This window comes from Cyprinodon tularosa, unplaced genomic scaffold, assembly GCF_016077235.1.
Source record: "Cyprinodon tularosa strain WSP-4 unplaced genomic scaffold, ASM1607723v1 ctg188, whole genome shotgun sequence".
NCBI lineage: Eukaryota > Metazoa > Chordata > Actinopteri > Cyprinodontiformes > Cyprinodontidae > Cyprinodon > Cyprinodon tularosa.
In genome coordinates this window covers 1,353,455-1,378,734 of record NW_024038663.1, presented here as the reverse complement: position 1 = coordinate 1,378,734, position 25,280 = coordinate 1,353,455, and the positions used below count along the sequence as shown (strand labels likewise).

At 38.2% G+C, this 25,280-nt stretch overlaps 2 protein-coding genes across 4 annotated transcripts in view; both read left to right on the top strand.

The window, feature by feature from the left end:
• Positions 1–260: 260 nt before the first annotated feature.
• On the top strand, positions 261–7,200 carry nars2 (asparaginyl-tRNA synthetase 2, mitochondrial). 2 transcript variants are annotated; one of them, XM_038282841.1, is made up of 15 exons: positions 261–332; positions 408–612; positions 1,424–1,533; positions 1,755–1,875; positions 1,975–2,115; positions 2,197–2,277; positions 2,391–2,485; positions 2,590–2,722; positions 4,973–5,071; positions 5,188–5,225; positions 5,314–5,380; positions 5,467–5,604; positions 5,863–5,960; positions 6,817–6,843; positions 6,935–7,200. In XM_038282841.1, the coding sequence occupies exons 2-15, from the start codon at positions 445–447 to the stop codon at positions 7,077–7,079; spliced, it is 1,461 nt and encodes a 486-aa protein (XP_038138769.1). In that variant the 5' UTR covers positions 261–332; positions 408–444; the 3' UTR covers positions 7,080–7,200. The 2 variants fall into 2 exon arrangements, with proteins under 2 accessions (XP_038138769.1, XP_038138768.1); XM_038282840.1 differs by having other exon boundaries at positions 280–612.
• A 1,338-nt stretch (positions 7,201–8,538) lies between these two features.
• The window catches only part of gab2 (GRB2-associated binding protein 2), a 64,707-nt gene continuing 47,965 nt past the window's right edge, over positions 8,539–25,280 (top strand). For both annotated transcript variants that reach the window (XM_038282845.1, XM_038282844.1), the window contains exon 1: positions 8,539–8,912. In XM_038282845.1, coding sequence (XP_038138773.1) covers positions 8,841–8,912 — 72 coding nt within the window. In that variant the 5' untranslated portion in view covers positions 8,539–8,840. The remainder of the gene's footprint in view (positions 8,913–25,280) is intronic.

The window sequence follows — 25,280 nt, the reverse complement described above, 5'->3', positions numbered from 1 at the left end:
CACCTGTCCTCAGAGCCTTTCACTCTAACCCTGACAAGGCTGACCTATCTAAACTATTTCAAAATCTCACTCCAAGGTTAAAAGCTGGCATCCCTGCTTACATTTAGAAAATGATATACGTGCAAAACAGCATTATCCTTATTTTTAGTAGTATTGTAGTTGTAGTGGTAAAAAAATATATACCGGTAATCCTAAAACTACAGCTCCCTGCAATAGCTGAAGGGTGGAGAAATCTGATTGGTCCGCTGACACCCACCTGACGCAGTTGGACGTATCGCGAGAGACGTAAACAGGAAGTGAACAGCAGCGTGAGAGCTGAAAGTCAACTGAAGGCAAGATGTTAAGAAAATAAGAACATACAATCTTTTCTTTTTTCCTTGTTCCTGATGTTATATGTTTGGTTTTAGGAGTTTTATTCCGTGGGAAGTTTCCAAGCTTGTAGCGATGTTTCAGGCTGCAGCACAGACAGTCTTCGTTTCATCAGCAGCAGCATCAGTATATCGAAGTGTTTTCTTGGTGGGCTGTCGGCGGTACTGTAAGAAGATCCCAACAAAACTTAGAATATCCGAGGCACTGTCAGGAGCTGAGCTGGGAGCAGAGGTGAAAGTTCAGGTATTAACATCATATTTTTTATTGGTTTAGTTGTAGGCAGAGAGGTCTTCAACAGGGGGTCCGCGCCCCCTAGGGGATCCATGGACGTACTGCATGGGGGTCGTGAAAGTTTTGGTTGATTAGACTTTTTTTTATATTCCCCCTGCAATTTTTTTCTCCCAAATTGAAACGTCTTTAAATCCACTTTAACATGAATTCAACACATTGTAGTAAACAGATAAATGGAGGCAGAAGATGTCTTTCAGTCATCAATGCAAACATTCAGCGACACACAGGAGCTCTTTCAAGCTGAGCACTGTTTCATTCACAACACCTGTCCCATCAACCAGGAATCAGAATCAGAAATACTTTAATAATCCCAGGGCGAAATTACTTTCGTTAAATGACTCCATCTGTAAAAGAGTGACTATAGGACCAGTTTGATATAACACAATTTCATACAATATATATAATTAGGGGTCCCCACTCCATCTCGCCATCAGTTTAGGGGTCCCTGGCCTGGAAAACATTGAAGACCCCTGCTGTAAGCAAAGATTTAGATTATCTCAGCTTGAATGTTTGTTCTTCTTCTTTTTTTTTCAATATTACAATAGTTAGGAATAAATGGGCCCAATTGGGTTTAACTACATTTGTTTGCTCTATCTTTTAAATTTCTTTGTATTGATCTGATGTCAGTACCTTCGTTTGAAGAATCAAAATGTATATCCCCCATAATTTAGATTCATAGAGTAGCCAGTTTCTATTTTGCTCAATAAATCATGGTATTTTTTCCTTGTCAAAGAGATTTAAAAGTGGATCGTCTCTGTTGCAGGGATGGGTACGGTCTGTCAGACCTCAGAAGAACAACATCTTTCTCCACGTCAATGATGGAAGTTCTTTGCAGTCTCTGCAAATTGTTGGTCAAGCAAAACTGAATGATCCGTAAGCAGTTCAGATTTACACTTAGAACATACTGTATTTCAGCTGGACTCCTTATTACTGTTAGTCATTAGACTCCTGTTAGTATTTGTGAATGTCTGAACGTGACCTGAATTTAAAATCCCATAGTCTGTTTCTTTGTCGATTAAGGTACATAAATGATTCATTGTCTAATTTCTGTGGTTTGTCCCCAAAATGTTCAATTTTTTCCCCTCAAATTTCAGGTTGCTAACCTTTGGCAGTGCTGTTGAAGTCACTGGTATCCTGAAGAAGAGTCCTCATCAAAAGCAGCCAGTTGAACTAGAGGCAGAACAAATCCGAGTAGTTGGAGAATGTAACCCTGTTGTAAGAATAAAAAAAACACCACAGCCCCAAACTGAGTTTTATGTTTTAAATAACCTTGTGTTTTATAGTTTTTTAATCCTATATTTTTAATTTGCCCAGGATTTTCCATTTAAAATCAAGGACAGACACAGTCTTGAATATACGCGCCAGCTTCCTCATCTCAGGTGTCGAACGAACGCCTTCAGTTCCCTGTTGAGGATACGAAGTGAGGCCACCGCAGCAATCCATTCATACTTTAAAGTAAGTACCTGGTGCTGTGATTTTTTTCCTGATTGCATATCATATGCCAATACGCTGTTTGATTGTTTTGCTTGCCATCAGAATAATGGGTTTGTACAGATTCACACCCCTATCATCACCTCAAATGATTGTGAAGGAGCGGGAGAACTCTTTAAAGTGGAGGTGAGTACCTTAATGCAATTATTTGCATTTTTATCATCCTTGTTTAAAATGTGAAACACATTTTAACTGATAATGGTTTATTGGTTAAAGAGAAAAATGCACTTCTATCACAGCCATCAGGTCCAGATTTTTCGGACGATGAGGAATTTTTCTCTGTACCTGCGTTTCTGACTGTATCAGGACAGCTTCATTTAGAGGTGATGTCAGGGTGAGTAAAACTGAACTATCTCTATGTTTGTACGTTAGGCCGCTATAACATACTTAGGTATGTTTAACTATGAGGATTAGAATCTGTTGCTTATATGTCTGCAGGGCTTTTTCCAGAGTCTACACATTCGGGCCAACCTTTCGAGCCGAGAACTCCCAAAGCAGGCGCCACCTGGCTGAGTTTTTTATGGTTGAGGCAGAAATCTCCTTCACTGAGTCTTTGGATGATCTCACCAAGGTACTTTATGTTTCTCCCTAGAAACTTCCCTCTTTGTCAAGTAGATTCATATACTATGTCCTTATATGTCAAATATCCAGTATATTGCAGTCAATTACATCTAGTGGGTCGACTCACAGAGGAGGCAAAGTGCAGGGTTATAGCCTCCAGAAGCTACTTTAGGGTCACCATTGGAGAACAGAATGTTAACAAATCACAGTAACTCACAAAATAGGCAGTAAATTTGTTTCCTATATAAGTAGAAGATAAACAAACTCGGTTTATCATTGGAAGATAAAAAAAACTCCTAATTTACAACAAGACAATATATATAGACAATATGAAAGATGCAGCTGTTCCAGTCTAAAGGTAAACAAATGAGGGTCATGATCAGTAGTTCCACTCTGATAACAGAAAATATGGGAATTAAAAAAGGTTTAAAAAAAAAAGTCATACTAAAACTAAAATATATTCTGCTTCTTTAACTATTGGTGTACTACTCCTCATTTATTAAATGAGGCAGGCCAAAACGTTGTAAAAAAGCAACACTCTTTGCTCTGATCTTAGGAAATTAACAAACAAACGGGGAACACAGCCACTGGCATTTATCATTTAGTGCTAGTAGTAGCAGATGTTTGACAACAGATCATTGTCCTGTTTAATAATGCTGCTGAGTTTAAGAACAAACCTGGGCAGTTTATTTCCTTTGATAAAATCATTTGCAAGCTGTAATTTCTACTTATTTTGCTCATCCTGGTCTGATATTCATATATTTTTTTTATTCCTTCCTGAATATCATTATCTCTGTCTTTTATCCAAGGAAAACAGATTGAAATCCTGTACACCAGGGTTTCCCAACTGGGGGTACTCATACCCCTTGTGATCCACGAGTACATTGCAAGGGGTACATGAAAATATTTTTTTTCTTAGTTAATAAAATAAAATAGGGCTTGGATCTGATTTGCTTTGTAATTGAAAAATTAAACAAGCTTTTATCAACCAAAAAGTACATTATTCTTATATGTTTGAGTTCACCTTCAGCTGTGACACATAAAAACCAATTAGAGGAACAGACTGGATGTAGAGAACAGCCTGTTTTTCAGACTGAGCTATCGGAGCTCATCAAAGCAGCTCAGGTGTCTTAAAGAAAACAAAGTAAAACTTTTTAAAGCTACAGTGTGTAATAATTACAGGGATATACAGTCAGAAATGTAATATATTATACATAACTATGTTATTTATCTTCATCTACGAGCTCAGCCTCTTAACCTTAATATTTGCGTTGCCTTAGAATTCGTTATTTATAATTACATAGGAGCGGGTCTCGCAGCCATGGAGGCAGACATCTTTGCGCTACGGCAGCGCAGAGCCAACAAACTAGTGATTGCGAGATCGCCAAAATGTCTCAACGATGTAGAAAAAATAACGGGTATATTTATTATCTTAAGTCTACATGAAATCTATACCCTACACAGACTAATGAAATACTATCTTTAAAATTATCTATGTAAACAAACCTCATCACTTGAGAAGGTAGGTGATGCGGACGTCGTGGAAGACATTTTGTCCCATAACGCTCACCGTACTGTTGGGGGGGAGAAGCGGTGGGGGGGAGATGTTCATGTTGCTGCGGTCTGCAGTCTGACCGCTAGATGTCGCTAAAAGTTACACACTGTAGCTTTAAGTAAAATAGTCACGCAAGTCAAAAAGAGTTGGGAAACATTGACGTACAGAATCCCAACTGGACTGGAAAAATCAGCCAGAGCTACTTTTGCAAGGCGGCCTAACTGCTCAAAGCCCTGATTACAATCCTATGAATCCAAATGAACTTGGTTCATTGAAAAGCTTTTAAAAAATCGCTTCGATGGCCGCAACGATCTGAGGTTTGCTTTCACCTACATGATGCATATAATTTAAATTTTCTGTATAAAGTGGAAACGCACTAGATCAAAGTTGCATTAAGCTTCATGTTGTGAACCAAATGAATGTTTTGAATAATATTTGAAGTTGTACGGATCATCCATCCACCCTGAACTAAGAACACTTTAAAATGCATGGATGGAAAAGTTTTCACATTTTGTCTAAAAACTTTTAAATTCTATAAAGTTTAGAAGCAAGGTTAAAAATTCTTGTCAATTAAACACCTCCTCTGAAGAAAAGCAGAATAACATGCATTTAAAAAGAAAAAAATGCCCGGCATGACTTTTAAAGTTACCCTTGTTAACAGTCACACATGCAAACTTTAATTATTAAACCCGGCCTGGTGTTTAGGTCATGGAGGACATGTTCAGGTCTGCCACCGAGCATGTGATGGCCCGCTGTGTAGAGGACGTGGATTTGTTTCACCGACATGTGACTCCAGGACACAGGGTGAGTCCTGGAGGGCGTTCATAACCTGGATCTTTACTCCAAACTGTTTTGGCTCCACCTGACCTTATAATAACTTCTGATAACATTTTGTTTTTGCTGAATCCATCTAATTCAAGGACGCCGTAGAGGCCATGCTGAACAAGAGCTTCCCTGTGTGAGTGTTTTTGTTTCAGATAAAACTGAATCATCGGAAAATAAAGTCAAGGCCCCAAGGTTGACTGTGTGATACTGTCTTCTTAAAGGATTACTTATACTGAGGCTATAGACATCCTAAACCGCAGCTCGGAGAGATTTACCTTCCCCACAGATGTAAGTGGAATAGTTTATATAAAGCGTCTTTGCAGCTTCTATCTGCTGCCACAGATGTCCTCACTCACCTTAGCGCTTTTCTACAGTGGGGCTGTGACCTAATGACGGAGCATGAGAAGCATCTGGTAAAACATTGTGGAAATCTTCCGGTCTTCGTCACAGATTATCCCTATGACCTGAAGCCTTTTTATGCAAGAGATAATCAGGACCATCCCAGGCACACAGTAAGAAGTGGTTTTATATTGTATTTTTTTTCTCCAGATGTTTTTTTTATTGTCATTACACTGTCACAAGTACAGAGCAACGAAATCAACTCTCTGCATTTAACCTTTTCCCTTGGGGAGCAGAGGGCTGCCATTGTGCGGCACTGAGGAGCATGGTTAGCACCGTGGTTATGCAGCTAATTTTCTCCCCTTGTATTCCCAGTTAGGCCGCAGCAAGGATTGGCATATTTTAGTAGAGTTTTTCCTGTTTGTGTGCAGGCAGCTGCAGTGGACCTTCTTGTGCCAGGAGTTGGAGAGCTCTGCGGGGGCTCGCTAAGAGAGGAGAGGCTGAATCTGCTCATGGCTCGGCTGAAACAGTAAGAATGCATAAAGAAAGGAAAATCTGCTGGTTAATGCATATAAATGTTTTAAAAGCAGAGTAGACTAAGGAGCAGATCACAGAGAGAAAGGGATGCACCCATCAGAAGTTTCTGCTGATATTTCATCTAATGTGGCAGTTCTCTTTAGCAACTACGATCCAACAGCAATAAAAAATAGTTTTCTGCCCTTTTTAGTCATGTTAATGTGACTTTATCATGTGAAGTCAGAGGCAATTGTGACAAACATAGAAATAACATAATGTAGATTATGACATTTAATCTGACATTTCAAAAAGGCTGCTTAGATTTACAAACCCAGCCTGTTTCATCACAGAGACTGAAAGTTGAGGCATAGAATAGAGTATATAATGCATTTATCCTTCATGTCATATACTGATCTCTTACGCTCTTGCAATCTGAATAAAACTCAGATAAAATGATTATTAAGTTTGTTTTTTTATCAAAAAAAAAATTTTTTTATATATATATCTTAGCTTCCTCTGACCTTTCTTCAGATCCGTTACCAATACTGAAACTGGTTACCACCGTGTTCTTGCTTTAGTTACAGTGTAAAAAGCAAAGTGTTGGTGTTTATTTAGCTTGCACAAACTAAATAATGCTGTTTATGGTGTGTTCAGTTTACCCTTGATAAAAACCAACCAAGTTGGGCATGACCAACAAAACTGTATCTTGGCCAGTTTTGTTTTACAATTTGTATTCCTGCAAAGTTTTTTTTATTCCTATAATGCTTGGAGCCACATGTTTAAAATGTATTATTTGCAGTGCTGATATTATTATATATATATTTTTTATACATGATAATTAAGGTCTTTTTTTTTTTTTTACTTTTTAGGGCTGGATTAGAGGACACCTACAGCTGGTAAAAGCACAATATAATGGCAGTATATTTGTATTACCAGTATTAAAGATGGATGTTTTAGTGATGTTTTTATGTGTCTTTTATTTTGTAGGTATCTGGACTTAAGACGTTTCGGTTCCGTCCCCCATGGAGGTTTTGGACTGGGATTTGAACGATACCTGCAGTGCATTCTAGGAGTTGACAATATAAAAGATGTGATTCCTTTCCCAAGATTTTCACATTCATGCATGCTATAGAGGTATATTAAAACATCAGAGTCACTTTGTGTTTTGTTTATTTTTACATTAACAATTTCAGATTTTTTCCTAAATTGTCCAATGCCAATATTTTCCTTTCTATTAAACATTTTTTGTTTAATATTTTGGTCGGTTTCTCATTTATTTTTGATACCCAACAGTAAAGCATACCTTTAAAATATGCTTACCCTTTACGTTCTTCTACAGTACCTAAATGTTTCGCTTAAGTTTTAGATACAATGTTTTTAGGATGCTACAGAACTGAATTTATTTGAAGTTTAAAGTGATTAAAATAAATAAAGATTTCTAAATATGTGTTTTTCTATTGTCTTCAAACATGAACCTGTTTAAAATCTTTGCACAAGTATATTCTAAAATGTATTCAAAGTTTCTTGGTCTACATCAGGGGTCTTCAAAGTTTTCCAGGCCAAGGACCCCCAAACTGATGACGAGATGGAGCGAGGACCCCCCAATTGTATATATATTGTATGAAATTGTGTTATATCACACTAGTCCTATAGTGACTCTATTAGATATAGGGTAATGTAACGAAAGTAATTTTGCCCTGGGGTTATTAAAGTATTTCTGATTCCTTGTTGATGGGACAGGTGTTGTGAATGAAACGGTGCCCAGCTTGAAAGAGCTCCTGTGTGTCACTGAATGCGTGCATTGATGACTGAAAGACATCTTCTGCCTCCATTTATCTGTTTACTACAGTGTGCTGAATTCATGTTGATGTATATTTAAGACATTTCAATTAGTGGAAAAAATTGCTGGAGGGAATATAAAAAAAAAAGTCTAATGAACCAAAACTTTCACAACCCCCCATGCAGTACTTCTGGTCTACATGATGCATTTTGAGCCTATAAGGTCTTTACGACTTTATAGAAAAAGTTGCACTCAAAATTAGAATAAAATATTTTAAAATTAGCAGCACTGGATTTTATTTCCGGGTATCGGAGAAAAGGAACCTGCTTAGCCTTACTCTGTGTTCTGATCTAAAAGATCTCCCTAAAAACACACCTAAGATGGAGGTTTTAAAGTGAAAAAAGTAAAAGTTGAAGGATTATGATGTGTGGGGCTCTTCAAGCAGCTTCATCCACCACAAGGTGGTGCTTTTTCCCTATTTATCTAATAAAAGCGTGACATGCTATATTCAATAAGTAGGTTACTGATAAAAATCCAAACTTTAGTGTTATTTAGGATGTTAAGAAACTCAATGGTGAAGTTGGTGGAGGGTTTACAGCAACCTCTATGAAACCTATAAATATTTTTGAAATATGCTTAATCTTAAGTTTTATTTAAAGTGTTTTATTATTATTTCAGTTATTGTGATGTAAGGTTTTATTTTATGCAGATGAGCTTCCTATTTTTTAATTATTGTCTGCAAGCTATAGTCCCATCCCAGCAGCCCATCCCTCTCCCTGAGTGGGCGTGGCATGAGTTGGGAAAACAAACTGCAGACGCCCACAGATACTTCCTCGCCCCGCATCAGTTCTCTACCTCTCCTCCTGCGGATTACCGTCACCCGGCCGGGTCGTGCCTACTTTCCATTTCTTCTTGCCATTGCTTCTTTTTATTTATTTATTTTTGTGCGGCATATTATTTGGGACAGGGAGCGACCTTGTCCCATGCTCTGATTTGAAATGAGGGGAGCGGAGAGCAGCAGAGAAGCCGCAGCAGCGCTTTGAACCATCATGTATCCCTGGCTGACTGCACTCTGAGAGCCACTCTAAAGGAAGGAGCGACAGCAGCGCAACCATGAGCGGAGGAGAAATCATCTTTCAGGGCTGGCTGAGGAAATCACCCCCGGAGAAAAAGCTGAGGAGATATGTGAGTGGAGCAAACTTCCGCTTTACTTTTTAGTCTGTGTAGAAGTTTGGCACAGAGGTAACCCACCTGTTTTCTTTGGGCCAAACAGTGTTTTTGTTTTCACCTGCATCTTAGATGAGTGGAGCAGGTGCATCAAACTAGATCTCCTACTGCACAGGGGCGGAGCTGGATGGGGGGGTCAGGGGTGCCCCCACCCCTCTAATAATCAAGTGGAATATTCAAAACATTTACATTTTTTCATCTATTACTTACTATTTTTTTTATATATTTATAATTACCTGATAAAAAAAACACTGCGGTTAATTATGCACATCAATATACTAACATTAAAGATGCTGAGTACAGAATTCCTGCTCTTTTCAGAACTAGATTTTGTGTTTTATGGGGTAAAGAGAAATTTATGTGTCTTTGCATTCATCTAGGAGTCTTTTTTTCCTACTTGCTTTGATTCTGTTTTATTTTCCTATATTTTAATTATTTAAATGACTTTTCATTGTCTTTGTACTGAATTGTGATATACAAATACATTTGCCTTGCCTTGCCTTGCCTTGCCTGGGAGTCTTCAGTGAAATCATAGATAAATCACTATTTTTAATAAAAACTTATTAAGTAATCAATTTATGTAGATAATAGTACTTGTAACTTTCAATTTTATGCAGGATGATTATTGATAAACGTAGATAAGTAATGACAATGGAAAAGATTGATCCACTTTAACATCTATCTAGAAAGCATGGATATTTAAATGTATGCATCTATTTGGCTAAAGGAAATTAAGGCTGTAGGAAAGTATAGTTTGTCTTTATTTAGAAAATATGGATGTTTTGCTAAATAATTTTCCTGTTGGAACGGCGTAGATTGACCCTCAGGTTCTGGTGCCTGTCAATTTTCGGCCCCCCTCTCGGTGGTTACTGGTTATTGCCTGGCCACCCTTATAAAGATTTTCTGGCTACGCCTCTGCTTCTGCATATTTATTCTTACAAAGCAGAGGTCCTATCATTATTTTGGATTAGATCTGATTAATGCAAGACAGCTATGACTGAAAAGCTTTCTGATGCTCATTTTGCATTATCAGGCTTTAATGATGTAATGTCTAATCAAGCAAATATGTGATGGTTTTTCTTAGCCAAGACATTACAGGGGTGATAAATGCACACAGTCTGAGTGTTTTGACCACACCAAGCTGTTCCTCCTGTTGGGTGCTGGGCAGCCGAATGGCTGCAAATCAGATAATAGGATTTATGGAGGCAGATAGAACCATGAGACAATCTCCTATAAATACAGCTGCCTGTTGTTTATGTATGGTGTTGCATTACTGGGCCCACCTCCATATTCCCCGCTAGATGACTTCACAATGATGTCACCTCTGTTTCATTTGGAAATCCATCCTTGAATATCTTCAAATGCAGCCCGGCTATCCTGTCCTTTACTCATTGTTTTTCACTAAGAGCAAAGGCCCGTGTTTACACAGAGACCCGTGTGGATGTATGATCAGCAGCTGCAATATTAAGGGAGTAAAGAGTGGGGTTTGGTTACAGAACTTTATATAAACAACAAGAGGGAGGGAAAAATTGGCCTGTAGGCAAGAGAGGAGCGCTGTGAGCCTTTCTCACCCTGTGTCTCACCCTGTGAACCAACCTAAAAACAACCAGACAAACACTTTTTCAGCCAGAAAACAGAGTCATGAGATGGTGTCCAGAACAGGCAGACTTGTGAATGTGATAATCTGTCTATCTGAAATTCCTTCCACTTAAAGCCAAGCCGTGGACAATCGGGGCCATTTACTCACTAGTATTACTATCATCTGACGTAGTTAGGTTAATGCACTGGGATATTTTCGGGTATCTCAGACATTCCAGCCTGGAGGTGTGTTGTGTTGCAAGTTTTATCGGCCTAGAAAACCTCCAGGATGAAATGTCAAGAATTCCTTTTTATTTTCAAAGCTGCAACAGCTTCTAATATGCAACTTGTAGATTACTTGCTACAGTGGAAATGGTTTTTAATCTGTAACACCTTCTTTGTAAATACGCAACTCCTTTCCCCCTGAGCAAGACTAGACCAGTGTTTGTTAATAAGTAGTTAGAGAAATGCTTGGCTACTGAATAAGTTGCGTGTTACCTCCCATGGCCATAACCAAAACACAAAGACATGCAAGTTCAGAGCTGCTGATAGTAAAAACTGGCCATCACTGCTTCAGGTTGGGTATGCAAATTGCATGCAAAACACCAACCCTTGCTGGTTGCTTCTGGGAAAGATAGGGCTCAATGTTTTCATACACATGCATGCCTGGTCTGTTCTTGTTAAATGCTGCCTAATTGTTTACAAACACGATTAGGTCTCAGCAGTGACTCAATCACTCTGCAGCATCCAGCTTGCAAGCATAAACACATGATGAGCGTAAACTGTTGCCCACCCCCCACATCAAGCATGTGACAGCACCACAAGGGACATATGTAGTCAATGTTCACTCATCCTGCTTTTCCACAATGGGAAAAGAGAAAAAGAAAATGGTCTAAACGAAACGCTGGGCTGAGGTTTATCTCGTCTTCATGGGCTGATTAATGTTCCAGTGATGGGAGTGTTTTTTAAGTGCTTGGTGGGAGTGGCCTGCTTGCTTTTTTTGAACAATGGCCAGAGAAAGCACAAGTAACACGAAAACAACTGAGGAATAAAGCACTTCTACCCAGTAGCTCATTCATAGTTCATTAAAGGTCATTTTGCTCATCTGTCAGTGGTCGGACAGTATCATTACTGCTTCATTAAAACTCTTAAAGTGTTTTTTGCTGTGCATAACGGACAAATATGTTTTTGATTTAAAATCGCAAATGTTTAACTTTTGCACATTTTGTCATGTTAAATAAAAGTTTTCATTTTTTTTATGCAATCCAAATAACTAAAATCAACAGTCCTTCAAACGGACTCCAGAAATCACTTAATTGGTAAAGTGAATCCACCTGTTTTTTTATGGATCATTCGCACACGCCGTTGCATTTAGGGACTTCTTTCAAAGTGATTTTTTTCTGGTGTGTTGTCTTATGGAGCAGGGTTCACTTTAGGAATGGGAGGTTGTGGGTGTGTTTTCCTTGCTTTGCTACAGGTCTGTGTTTTTGAAAGGGAAATAATTCATGTAACATGCTGCAGAACTCCCCAATATGAAGGCGCACATTTTCCGCTGAGGAGTGGAAATGTCTCTGTGTGACAAAATTTGTTTTTTCATAATGGAATAAATGGCTTCTCTCTTCATGTCACAATTCTCTAGATGTTGTAAATCAGAAAATAACATGATACACAGCAGGTACTTTCTCTTCTTTTCTTGTTATTTATGTTATACATTAGGAATTATCATTCATAAAGAGGAATATAATAAATACTTTGGCTTCTGTCTTTATCAGTTTGCAGTTTTTTTTATTTAAATTTGGAGAGCCATGTCCAATAAACAACATTTTGAAGAGCCTCTGTACTGTTTTTTTTAAATAACAAAAAATAAAAAAAGAATACCCCAAAAATAGCATATTCTGCATTAATTTAAGAAAAAAAAAATTAAGCTACCTGGATGTTTGGAAAGATGATGAGAGGGATGTTTCTCAGAAGAAATACTTTCACAAGTTAAAATATGACATTTACTGACTGCATCAATTACAATAATCTTGATGCCAGAGGCCATTTGTTCATGCTTGTGCTTTAAAAGCTATCTTCAAGGCAATAGGTCCCGCTTTATTTTGTATTTCACACAATAAGAAAGGTTGCATTCTCTTCCTCTCGACTTGGAATTTCTCTAAAAAGCTAGCATACTTGTCATCTGTGTGCAGTGCTGTTGCAAACTGAGACTGCCTTTAGCACCCGTAATACTGTATGTTTCCACTCTGCTCTCTGTGGCCCAATCCCTAACCGCCCCCTAAACACTAACCTTTAACCAGTGGCAGCTGGTCAATAGAGGTCGCTAGGGCACCGCCCTACTCACCCATTGACCTCGATTAAGAAATAATAAAACAAACAAAAAGAAATTACGAAATAAAAATACTTTTTAAATATATTAATATATTTTTTTTAGATGTGCAGGATAAATTAATCTTTAATGTCTAGTAAAGCTGTTTAGTTCGTTGTCGGATTGCTAACGCATTTCCGCCCTGGGGCGCAAAAAGCATTGCCCATAGACTCGTTTAAAGTTGTACCTGCGTTCCTGTTTAATGCAAACGATAGTACCATTACCAGCTAAAAGCAACTTTATACTTACGGTAATTTGCATACCACCTCTCACCACAACGTGGGATTGCAGACTGAAAACACTTTTCAGAAAGTTTTAAAATATTTTTGTTGGTATTCATGTAAATACACCGGTGTGATATCTTAGCATACATTTGATTGGTTTTTGGTATACGTTTCTTTTGAAGTTATAGCTTCCCCCCGGAGAAGAATCCTCCACTCCGGCCCTTCCTTTGACTATCAAATGTTACCCCCGATGAAGTCACAAAATGAATATAGTCAAATAAAGCAATTTGAAAGAGGATCATCCATTTTGGGATCAATGAGGAGTTGTTTTTCTTTTTGCTAACTTGTAATTTTCTGTCAGTGTAACAAAGATGCAGCAAATCAAAGGAACTTACATTTGAATGCATGCGTTTCTTTCACCAATTGGTCGCCGTTACACCTGCTGCCAAATTCCAGCGAGTGCACTGATGCAAACTCGCTTTTTAATATCTGAACGGTCCACTCACGCTACCTGCATGATTTGGGACGGTCCTTAATATGGCTGACGAAGGCTTTGTGCTTTGGGTTAGTGTTTTGGGGCCGATTTGGATTTCAGTCTGTTTCTAGTGCACCAAATCCAGTTTGGAATAGGATGGGCCACACCACTTTTGCAGGTGGTGGAGGCTTTGCCTTACACCAACCCTAAGCATACAGCTTGAGCTACAATGCAATGTTCATGTAAAAGCATATTCATATTTCAATGACCAAGTCAAAGTCCAGCCCTAAATGAAACTAAGAATCTATGGCAAGACTTTATTTTTCAGGTTCTTCCTATTCATCTAACTGAGCTCTGGTAATGTTTCATTAAGAGCAGAGCAGTAATTTTTAGTCAATATTTGAGCAAAACTGATAGAAACCCTCACAGAAAACCTGCTGCTATAACTAAAGCAAAAAGTGGTCCATAGAAAAAAGAAAAAAAAAAATGGCACAGGAGGCTATATACAAATTTACTGCACACTAAAACATGTAGAAAATCCTGTGATATTCTCATTCCTTTACTGCTTCTTTTTTATGTTGGTCTCACATTAGATTCCAATATTATCCAATTAGTTTTAGGGTTGTGCAAATTGACAAAAGCAAAAGGTGAGTGTAAGGTCTGTACTGTACTACTTTGCTAACTCTCCCATTAATCTGTTCTCATGTCTGACATTAGAAACATGTCTGTTCAAATTCAGTAAGGCACTGCCACATTCCAGACAGATCATATTGGCAAGGTAATATCTGCTCCTTAGTCTTCTTTCTCACCGCTCACACGGTTTCAATTTCTTGCCTTGGTTGGTGGGGCTCAGGATGAAGATGAAATGGGGGAGATGGTGACTTTTGAAGGCAGGCAGGGGAGAGCGGCAACAGTGGTCTGCGTCCCTCTGTCAGCTGCCGGGTCGGCAGTTGTTTTGCAGAGGGGCTTTGGGAAGTCCTTGCCCTCAGAGGTCAGCCCCGAACGCCTCCCAGTTCCTGCTTTGACAGACAACCAACGTTCACACAGGCATTTTCCTTGTTCCATTTCATCTGGAGGGCTTTTTCCCCCATCAGCTGCAAAAATGCATTGCTTAATGTGACACCAGTGACTTTGAGGACCATGGAAAAAGTATGTGCACCCCCGTATAGATTCCTTTTTTCCACCCTTAAAGGTCCTTTATCCTGTTCCTTTTATACTGTCCAAAGTCAACTCTATGCACTTATATGATGAAACATTGCTTTTCACACTGCATAATGTTAATTTATCATGAAATGTTACTTATTTTCTGGTGTTGTTTTTTCCAAGCCAGAAGAAAAATGCTTGGTTTCACTGTGACACACTCTACATGCCATTGAAATCCATGGCATAAGCTACATGAGGCGGCTTGCACGCCATCGCATAGCTTTCACAACTGCTTGCATCAAACACATATTTAATTGTAAAGTAAAGAGGAACAAAGCCTTTGCAAGGCTGTTATCTGCAAGTAAAGAACACACGAAACAGTATTTAACCTTTCCGTGAGTAGCCGACTTTAAACGATTAGTCCAGGAGTTCGTCATCATCTCCTCTGGAAGGCCCCTTAATATTTAATATCATCATTTAAAGCACTGCAGGCCTCACTTTTATCAGGTCAGATTTCCTGATTTAACAACCAGAAAGTTATGTTCTGGTGATTCCGAAGGTCACAATCTTTTTTGAGCCTCGGTGTCACAAAGGCATGTCTCAAATTTCCTAAAACGATCGTAATCGCTTAAACTTTTCGGAAGATGTTTGGTGCACTGACAAAAAGGTAACAAGGGAAAAGAAATTGTACGAACAGTCAAACAAGGTAATGATGATGATGTGATTGTCTGTTTTTTTTTCTTTTTTTTACTGCTAAAGACCTGGATGTTTCGCCATAACTGATAGATTTGAATTCGGTTCTCTACCAAAAATCCTTGATGCACATCTGTCCATCAGGGTTGTTAAGCTCAAGGTCTTATGCGGTTATGCAACAGGACATGATCCATCGGACACCTACAAATCAGTGGCGGCTGGTGAAAAATATTTTTGGTGGGGCTGATATAGCCTAGTGTATGTCTCCAACTAATCCGGAATAAGAATTCAAATAAACATTTGGACAATACATACAATTTAACAGTAATGATTTAATTTACTATATAATAACAGTAACAGGAATGATTTGGGTCACTGTGACGGGGTTCTTTGGCCTCCAAGAATCCAGGCTCAGTCGGGTTACCGGTGTTGGTGATTTATTGTGCTCAAAAACTCAAAACAGGGTGCAAAAGAAACTAAACATGTACAAGATACTCTGGGCCTCAGCCTCCCTCCAGTTACCAGCAATGTAACAAAGAAACAGAAAACAAAAATTGCCGCTTTTCTTCCCACAGCCCTCATTAAATAGTTTAAGCCCCTACAGGCTCTCTTATTTCTGATTTCTTCTCATAAATCAGTTTTGTCCATATATTACCTCCACAAACAATTGATGTACAAAAACAAATAATTTTTACAACTTAATTCTTTTACACAGATTCATTGACTTATTCAATTACACCAAACTGGGTTTGAACCCAGCAAAGACGCAGCCAGACTGAAGATGACAAGTCCCCGTAGCATAAACACGTACACACACACACACACACACACACACACACACACACACACACACACACACACACACACACACACACACACACGGCTAACCCCACTGAAATATTAAGTGTGCACCCTCAATACGCCAGCAGGTAACCAGGAACAGCTTGTGTGTTTTAAGTTCATGGAGCTACTGGGCTCAGCGCGAGTGTATTGGTCCTCACAAACACAGTATAACAGGAATGTGTGTGTGGCGCGCAAAGTTAGAGAGGTTGTTTTAAGCGACGAGGTGGATTCCTCACAGTCACAATAACCATGACATGAAATGTTCATATCCTACAACAGGGATGTTCTTCTGGCAAACGGGTAGATAAATAAGGATCTCACCGAATTTGGTGGAAGCTGCATCTCGTTCGTTACATTCGCCATCTTCCCTCTAACTGTCTGCACCTGCGCTTGGGTTCAGAAGCCTGTTAAAGCACAGTATTTTCAGCGCCCCAAGACCATAAAGTTCCGAGACGCTGATTGGCCATTAAATTCACCTAGCAATAGTACATGATTGACAGATTCTCTGCAAATGTGGGGCTGTCTGATCACAGCCCCCAGAACAGAGACGGTAGGAGTCTGTCTGTGGAAATCCACAAATTAATGACAGTAGATAGGGAAATGTAGTTTATATAATTTGTTTTGCTTATAGGTACACACTCTAGAGAGTAAAACTGACATTTATGAGTTAATTTCTAAAAATATATTTTACGTTTCTCTCTTCTTATCAGGGAGGGCGGTGCCCCAGCGCCCCCTATGGGCCGGCCGCCACTGCTACAAATCCACCTCTAAGTGGGTGAGTAAAGCAAATGTATAAGTGAGAAATGGCCAAAGTTTAAGTCCAGGTCAAAACGAATTGTCATTGTTCAAACTGGAACAGCATAAATCATGATTAAAAATGAAATTCCCTATCTCTGATATGAAATACTTAAAAGTATGAAAGTAGATTTTTCTCAGAAATTAAGCGTCCAGATTCATCAAAAATGACTTAATTGATGGCTGGCATTCTTGCACTTATGGTTCCCCAAAAAGATAAAATTAAATCCATAAACTCTGGCTGTGGTGGTGCCTGCAAAACATTAGCCAATTCACTTAGCCTACAGTCAAAACATTTTATGCTCGTGCCCCCAGTACATTATTTATGTAGGCTCCAAGCATAATTCATACGCTGTTTGGCTATTAGTCCGGCAATACGCCGAAGGAAGAAGAAGTACTTCTATGCTTGTTTGCTGCTAGGGCTTTTTTTTTAACCATTTGTTCACTCTTTTGTGTAAACTGGAGCATTAATGGCCAAATAGAAAATCCTGACAAACCTAACTGAAAAAAAAAGCCTTTTTTCGATGTATTTGAAAAGAGGAGAGTAAGTGGGAGAGTACGGAGCCGGCTGAATGTGTGTTTAGGAGATTCTTGCAAAGATGGCGTGAACTGAAGGAGAGTCTGAAAACGGATGCTTTAGTAGCAAAACTTCGTCTGAATTAAATGTTATTTGGTATATTACATTTAATTCTCTAGTAGGTACTGTATTTTTTCAAATTCTGAAACATGTACAGTGATAACGCCGGTCGACACATCTTGTTCTTGTGGAGATTTCCTGCTAACTAGGTGAATCCTGGGACTTTGCTGCCTCTCTGTGAAATACAAAATTACCGGCAGAGGCGTTTCCAGCATAGAGGTGGCACTGACGCATGCGCACCATTCAAAAATACACAAACAGCCATTGGACATATCTTCCACCACAAAATCCTCTTTCCTGCCTTTAAGTGTGACCAAAATAGTGTAAACTGGCACAGGTAAGGAGGTTGATACTTTTTAAGGGAAACTTTTATTTTAATGAAACAAAATAGAATAACAGTAGGGAAATAAACTAAAACTAAAGCTTTTCAGTGTTCTCAATCATTTGTTTTTTTAGATGAAAAAGACTTTTATCTTCTTATTTGGCAGGAAGCTCCAGTTTGTTTGGATCTGCTTTCCCAACCTCCTTTACACAGTTCTCTCTTATTTATTTCTTTTTTCAAAAGCGTCATATGTTGCCCTATTTTTACTTTGTACCCTTTGCCACAAACTCTTTTGGTTGGAAATGTAATTATTTCACCAACAACAGATGCCAGACTTCCTTTCAACGTTACCGACAGGAAGTTGTTTTTTTTGTGTGTGTGTGTGTTTTTTAACAGAGGTCCCATGACAGGGAAAGAAATCAAATTGGCCTGCAAGTATATAAATGCACTTCTTTCTATCAGGACCATATCAGTTGATCCAAAAATAGAGCAGCTCTGAAGGAAATTAGATCCCGCTGATTTCAAATGTTCCCCTTGCTATCTCTCGTGATTTGAAGCAGGAGTAAGAATGTTCTGCTTATTTGCCAAACTCTCCAAACGTAAAGCAACACCACGGTAATGGCTTTGTAAGATGGTGCTAAGAATATAAATTTGCCAACAGCAACAACATGATATACACTTTATTATACCAGAGAGACTGTTCTTTGTACATCCAGCAGGGAAAGAATAAACACACTGATGCGGATCACGACATTCGCTACTCACATCTCCTATGTAAACAGTATACTGAGCAAACAAAGCAAACTGCCTCAGACAGTTGAGACAAGACTATGGAAGCTGAGAGAGACGTTTTTTTTTTCTCTTAACCTTTGTTTATCTTGCATCTTGGCAGAATATGTCTGACCAGCCGGGAGAAGTCAGCACTCACATCACCAGAGTGTGTGGGTGCGACTTTCCAGGATCTGAACCCGCCTAACTAGCCTGCAAAAGTGCAGAGCATTTCTTTCAATCAATGGCTTCACTTTCTCTAAATGATTTTGACAGCTAATGGTAGCTTCCTCTTCATGTTTAATATTCAACCTCATACTGATGCTAACTCAGCTGAATAGAGGTCAAAGTTATTTTTATCAAAATAACTGACAAGTATTATTAATGAGGGCCTTTTTTTCCCTCTTCTTAGATAAGCTGCATGATGAGGTTGAACCTTTTTAAAAACGATGACAAAAATATATATTTTTTTGCAAATTCTTGTTTAAAGACTAAAACAAAATACAAATAACACATTTACAATATTAAAAATTCAGGCAAACTAAGCACTTCTCCAATTCCATTTTTTTTAAATACAATATATTAAACCAACCCTTACAGTTGGAGATGTGATGTTTGAACAAGGTTTAATGACAGTATCTAATATTTACTGTACATTAGCTTTAAATGGCACTGGAGCCTCTCCAGATAGAAAACATTAAAGCAGCAGAGCTTGTATGCAAACCTACCTCACCTTAATATTACATGTGTCTGATGCTTTTCTGGTTTAATTATGTCTGCTCTTGATTCCTTGAAGTTATTTATTGTGGGTACATTACACAGAAATTTGTCTCATGTAAGAGTGAAACTTCAAAAGAAAAATATTCAAATAAAAATGAAGTACATTTTGTGTTATTTAACTTATTTGACACTATATCAATAAACTTTCCTGAATTTAAGAGTTATGATGCAGTAAATTTACTCCTAGATGGACACTTTTTTCTAAACGTAAATGTTAGTGAGTGAATCTAGTTATTTACTTAGGAAATTAGTCAGTTTGTTAAGCGGCTAAGAGGACAAACTCAAGTTAAAATGTATGCATTTTAATGAACATGACACAATGGACCCCATCTTTACAAGGTTTGCACATTTTATAACGTGTGCAAACTAGGGATGCACGATATTGGGATTTTGGCCGATATCCGATATGCCGATATTTTAAAACTCATGTAGCCGATAACCGATATCGATACCGATGTTAAAACTGGACAAAAAGAAGTAGTCATTGAAAATAGCAGTTTTGTTATCCATTTCTGACACTATGAAAAATATTATACTCAAATATATTTTCATATGTTGATATCAAATTGATTTTTAAAAACGCGGTATTGATCTATTTTACTTTCAAAATCTCGTGAAATTTCAACGTTCTGTTACAAACTCTCGTGATATTTTGCAAATTTTTGTGAGATTTTGTTAGTAAAATAGATCGATACCACGTCAATATATCAACATATAAAAATATGGCAAAATTTCATGAATTTTTGGGGGATTTCGTAGCATAACGATGACATGTAGCAATATTTCATTAGTAAAAGAGATTGATATGGTGTTTTTAAATGGCAATATATCAGCATATGAAGATATTGGGATATTTTAATGTATCAATATTTTTTCCCTCGTCTTTAGAAATTTTTAAGTCTGTAAAAAAAGTTTTTGAGGAAGAAGAACAAGTTATATTTTGTTGTTTTTTTTTAGACTTTAGAAACTCAGAAGCTGATCAAATATCGGGTTAAATATCGTTGGGGCGGCCGATGTCCGATATTCAGTTTTAAGGCCGATACAGGCCGATACCGATAGGGGGCCGATTATATTGTGCATCCCTAGTGCAAACGTGTTTGCATGCACAGAGCAGATCTATTAAGAAGGTGCAAAGAGATATGGATGTTGAATTCAACAGGCAGCACATGCGTACCTTTTTTTGTGCATGTTGTTTATTTAAATGCAGGTCTTGTGTTAATGACCAAACCACAGAAATTAATTGTTGGAGAATATAAAAATGTAAATATTAACCACCTGTAAATGGATGTTTCAAATCTGGAACCAAACTGTTCGAACAGCTTTTCACCTTTATAGCACTTATGAAAGTCTGGCTCAAACTCAGCCACGAAAAGTTTAGCTTTTATTGTGACCACAAGGAAGTCATTGAGAGAGAGTCTGTGCATATGTAAACATATTTAGACCTTCAAAAATAACACTAGTAAAATTATATAAAGCCTGAATTAATGCACGCCAGGCAATCTTTATACAATTAAACCAAAACAAAGCAGCTTTCTAAAAATTTGGAACAAAAGGGGCCCATAAAGAATTACAGATTTTAGCATTAAGGTCCCATAAACTGGTAAAATTGCAAATGAATGAGGGAAAATTAGAACTTTCATGGTAACTGATTTTGTTATCATTATGAATAAATAAGTGGCTTTTGCATGTTTTTTTTTTTGTTTTTTATCTTGAGATCTAAGGTATGATGCTTTTTTATTTATTTATTTATTTTTTTTTGATAAATCATGTTTGATCCAAAAATGCAATACAATAAAGGAAAAAAAGGAAGTAGACAAACTATATGACATGCCACATGTCAACATATGTGGGAGCTTTCCTACTCCTCATGTAAGTCAGTAAAAAGCTATTTTGGCTTCCCATTCAAATCAATCTCCACTTCAAATTAAAGCAATACATATAAAATGATAAATGGTATTCTTAGTAAATGCAACACATTTTTATTTAATGCATTATTTTAAGTAAATGCCACTACTAAGGAATTATGTTTAAGTGGGAAATATTTTCTGTGGTTATTCGTGTCTGTTTGTGGAGAAAAAACACATTGGTTCCAGGAAGTGGGTTCTTTTTACTGACAACTTGGTAATGTTTGTTATTTTAAGGTTCCCCACACTGTCCAATCACCAAAGTGTGACTTACCAATCTGTAATAAAGGGCAAATAAGCAGGGAAACTAATAATAGCAGAAAACAAACCATATTTACATGGATACAAAGAAATGTCTATAACGGTCAAATATGAGATACCCTGCTCAAAGAAATAAAGAGAACACTCAAATAACTCATCCTAAATCTAAATGAATTAAATTGTATTACCGTATTTTCACGACTATAAGGCGCACTTAAACGTCTTTTTTTTCCCTCAAAATGTGCGGTGCGCCCTATGGTGCGGTGCGCCCTATGTGTGTTGTAACTGCGACTTTTGAGACCACCTCATTGAGGAGATGATGAAAGAGTGGCTGAATGTAAGGAGACCAGGTGTTTTTTTTCCACCCCTCACCATCGCTGTTAATATGTAACTCCATGCGTGCCCGTCTCACAGCTGATGTGAAAAACATGGGGAAACAAATTAACGCTGTGCTCGCTGTTCAACCGCTCGACATCGGTGTGAACCGGACTCAGCAGGTGCAGCAGAAGCAGCGAGTTTACATGCAAAGTCAATGGTTGACGCGCGTATAGGTGCAGCAAAAGGTCCCGCAGCGCGTTTTGGTGCAGCACGTCGGGAGCGTTTAAGCATCTGACGCACCGCCAACGCGCTGCTATGTTTTAAGTTAATTTATGCCTCAATAAACTGTATCAGAGGAGTAATCACAGCCCTGTGTCATCAGCGATGTGTCTCTCACGGCTGGTTCCCAGGTTTGAATAATACTTTGTAATAAATACACCTTGCAGCTTTATTTGCTGTGATCAGTGGGAATAAAGTAGTTTTAATATGTTTTTAAGTGAGAAAATCCACCTGAGAGGACATGTACCTGTATATAAAAAACGCGCCCTATAGTCCGGTGCGCCTTATGTGTGTGTTAAATACAGAAATGGCACACATAACTGAGAGTGCGCCTTTTAGTCCGGTGCGCCTTATGGTCGTGAAAATACGGTATTGAATATTTTGTTCTGTACAAATGTGAATGTGCTGACAACAAAATCACTCAAAATTTATCAATGGGAATCAATTTTTTACAACCAATGAAGGCCTGTTGCACACAATTTTTAAAGTGGAAAAACTAACTAGAGGATGATCTAGCTTTGGTGTAATTTCTTTAAAACAGGTCAAAATGAGGCTCAGTGTGACCTCCCTACTATGTTTTGGCATGCTCCTGATGAGGTGGTAAATGGGAACTCCTCCCAAACCAGGACTAAAGCATTCACCAACTCCTGGGCAGTCTGTGGTGCAATGTGACGTTGGTGGATGGATAGAGACAGATGTGTTCAAGCGGATTCAGTTCTATGGAACAGGCGGTCCAGTCCATTGCTTCAATACCTTCATCTTGCAGGAAAATATTGTCCTGCATTAAGAGGAATCCAGGGCCAGCCTCACCAGCCCATAGTCTCCCAAAGGGTCTGAGACTCTACATATTGTAGAGTCGTCTCATGCTACCATGACTGTAAAAGCACCGCTTAGGTTACGCTCACACTGGCCTTGATGCTCAATTCCGATTTTTTTGTGAAATCCGATTTTTTTGCGTTGCTGTTCATATTTCCGACTTGTATGTGATCTCCTATGTGAACTGCAGTCATACATCGCAAGTCTCCCGAATGCGCAGTAGAGGACGCAATGACGTCACAGGCCACGGTGCTCCATGTTTACGGAAGTAAACATGGATGGTAGTGCCGGCACGCATCTAGCTGTCTTTCCCAACCATAAAAACTCAATCTTTTCAGTATGTTTAAACACAAACGCTGCTCTCCACATCATCATCTGCCATGGTTGTTGTTTTTCTTGCCGCTTCTGCGTAGCAAGATGCCGAATGGTGACCTTTGTCGGGTATTAATGACGTTCAGGTCGGATGAATGCGACCTGGCCGTTCAGACACAGGTCGCATTTGAAAAGATCAGATTCATGATCAGGACCACATAGCCAGGTGGCCTGGGTCAGATTGGAAAAAAATCGGATCTGTGTTGTTCAGATTGCCATGAAAAGATCAGATCCAGGTCGAATATGGGCAAAAAAATCGGATTTGTGTTACTTCAGGCTGCAGTGTAAACGTAGCCTTAGATTCAAAAGTGATCAAATCATCAGCCAGAAAGAATAGGTACTGAGAAGTGGTCTGTGGTTCCCACCTGTAGATCCACTCCTTTGAGTGTGTCTTGCTAATTGCCAATCATTTCCACCTGTTGTCTATTCCATTTGCACAACAGCATGTGAAACTGATTGTCAATCGGTGTTGCTTCCTAAGTGGAGAGTTTGATTTCACAGAAGTTTGATTTGATTGAAGTTATGTGTTGCCTTCATCTTCCCTTTATTTTTTTTAGCAGTATATAAATCTGCTACTAAATTTGTTGTTATATGCAGTTTGCAGTTGAATGTTAATTTTCCTGCCGTCCATAAAACTTTATTTAACATCAGTAGCTCCTTCTATGGGGCCAGTATGATGAGTTTCCATTTCACGTCAAACCTCACTGTGATTATTCGTGGGAGTTGGAAATGTGTGAGCACAGGGCCTTGTGGCTGTGGTTGCTGTAGCAAGGGTGTTAACAACAATCTGAGATGGAACAAACGATCAATAAGGTGAAAAACAATTTAGTTCTGCACCCCTCCTAATTAAGCTGTAAAAAAAACAAAACAAGAACAGCGAGTTAACGATGTGCTGCATGGATGATCTAAACTGGATGTTGGATGTTTAACTGGAATTAAAGAACTTTTGTAAAAGAATGATTAAGGCAAAGGGGTCTCAATATTTGTAAGTGCTCAGTTATGAAGATTTCAGCACTGTGGTCGCATACCAACCAATAGCTCCTTTAACTGGATTTAGATAAGGTCTAAAATACAATTGAAACGAAACTGGATTTGACAACCGGAAATCTTCCCTCGACATGCTGATGAGACATTGTATTTTAACTGAGGTGACACAAATTTGCCAAGTTGCTTAAAATAAAAATTGTTGTGTGGATGGTTTCCAAAATTAGATTTCAAGTTAAATCCCTTTTTATTTTGGCTTCAAAGATGTCATTCTTTTAGGAACGAAAGACAAATGTAGCCATGTGATGTTTTGTACCAAGTGTTTTTTTTTTTTTTTTGTCGATGTGCTTTTAAGAATAAAGCGAAATTACCCATTTCACTTTTTTCTTCAAAATTATATAACTTAAATTAAATAGTTGGCTTATTTACTAGGTTCATTCTGCCAGAATTAGTAAAAAATAAGAAACAACTAAATGTTTCTTCTTTTGGTGCAAATTTTATTATGTGTTCTTTTTTCAAATGTTCTTTAAAATAAAAACAATATATAAGACAATGCTTAACCTATTAATAAGAATATTTCTGAATGGAGCAACAGTTAAAATTCTTTATTTATTTAAATTAGAAATAAAATGAACTGATTAATTCATATCTATTTAAATAGTCTTTACATTTGATTATCTAAGGGCATCGTGATAGACTGGCAACCTATTCAGCGTGAAATCTATAGATGCTGGAGATATATTAGGTGCAACAAAGAAAACATAAGGGC

What these genes read in the sequence shown, in the direction of transcription:
- nars2 (XM_038282840.1), top strand. Translation starts at nt 394, where the DNA reads ATGTTTGGTTTTAGGAGTTTTATTCCGTGGGAAGTTTCCAAGCTTGTA. An exon ending in TTGGAGAATGTAACCCTGTT is followed by an intron (nt 1,876 to 1,974) that starts GTAAGAATAAAA and finishes TAATTTGCCCAG; the next exon opens with GATTTTCCATTTAAAATCAA. An exon ending in CTCATGGCTCGGCTGAAACA is followed by an intron (nt 5,961 to 6,816) that starts GTAAGAATGCAT and finishes TTTACTTTTTAG; the next exon opens with GGCTGGATTAGAGGACACCT.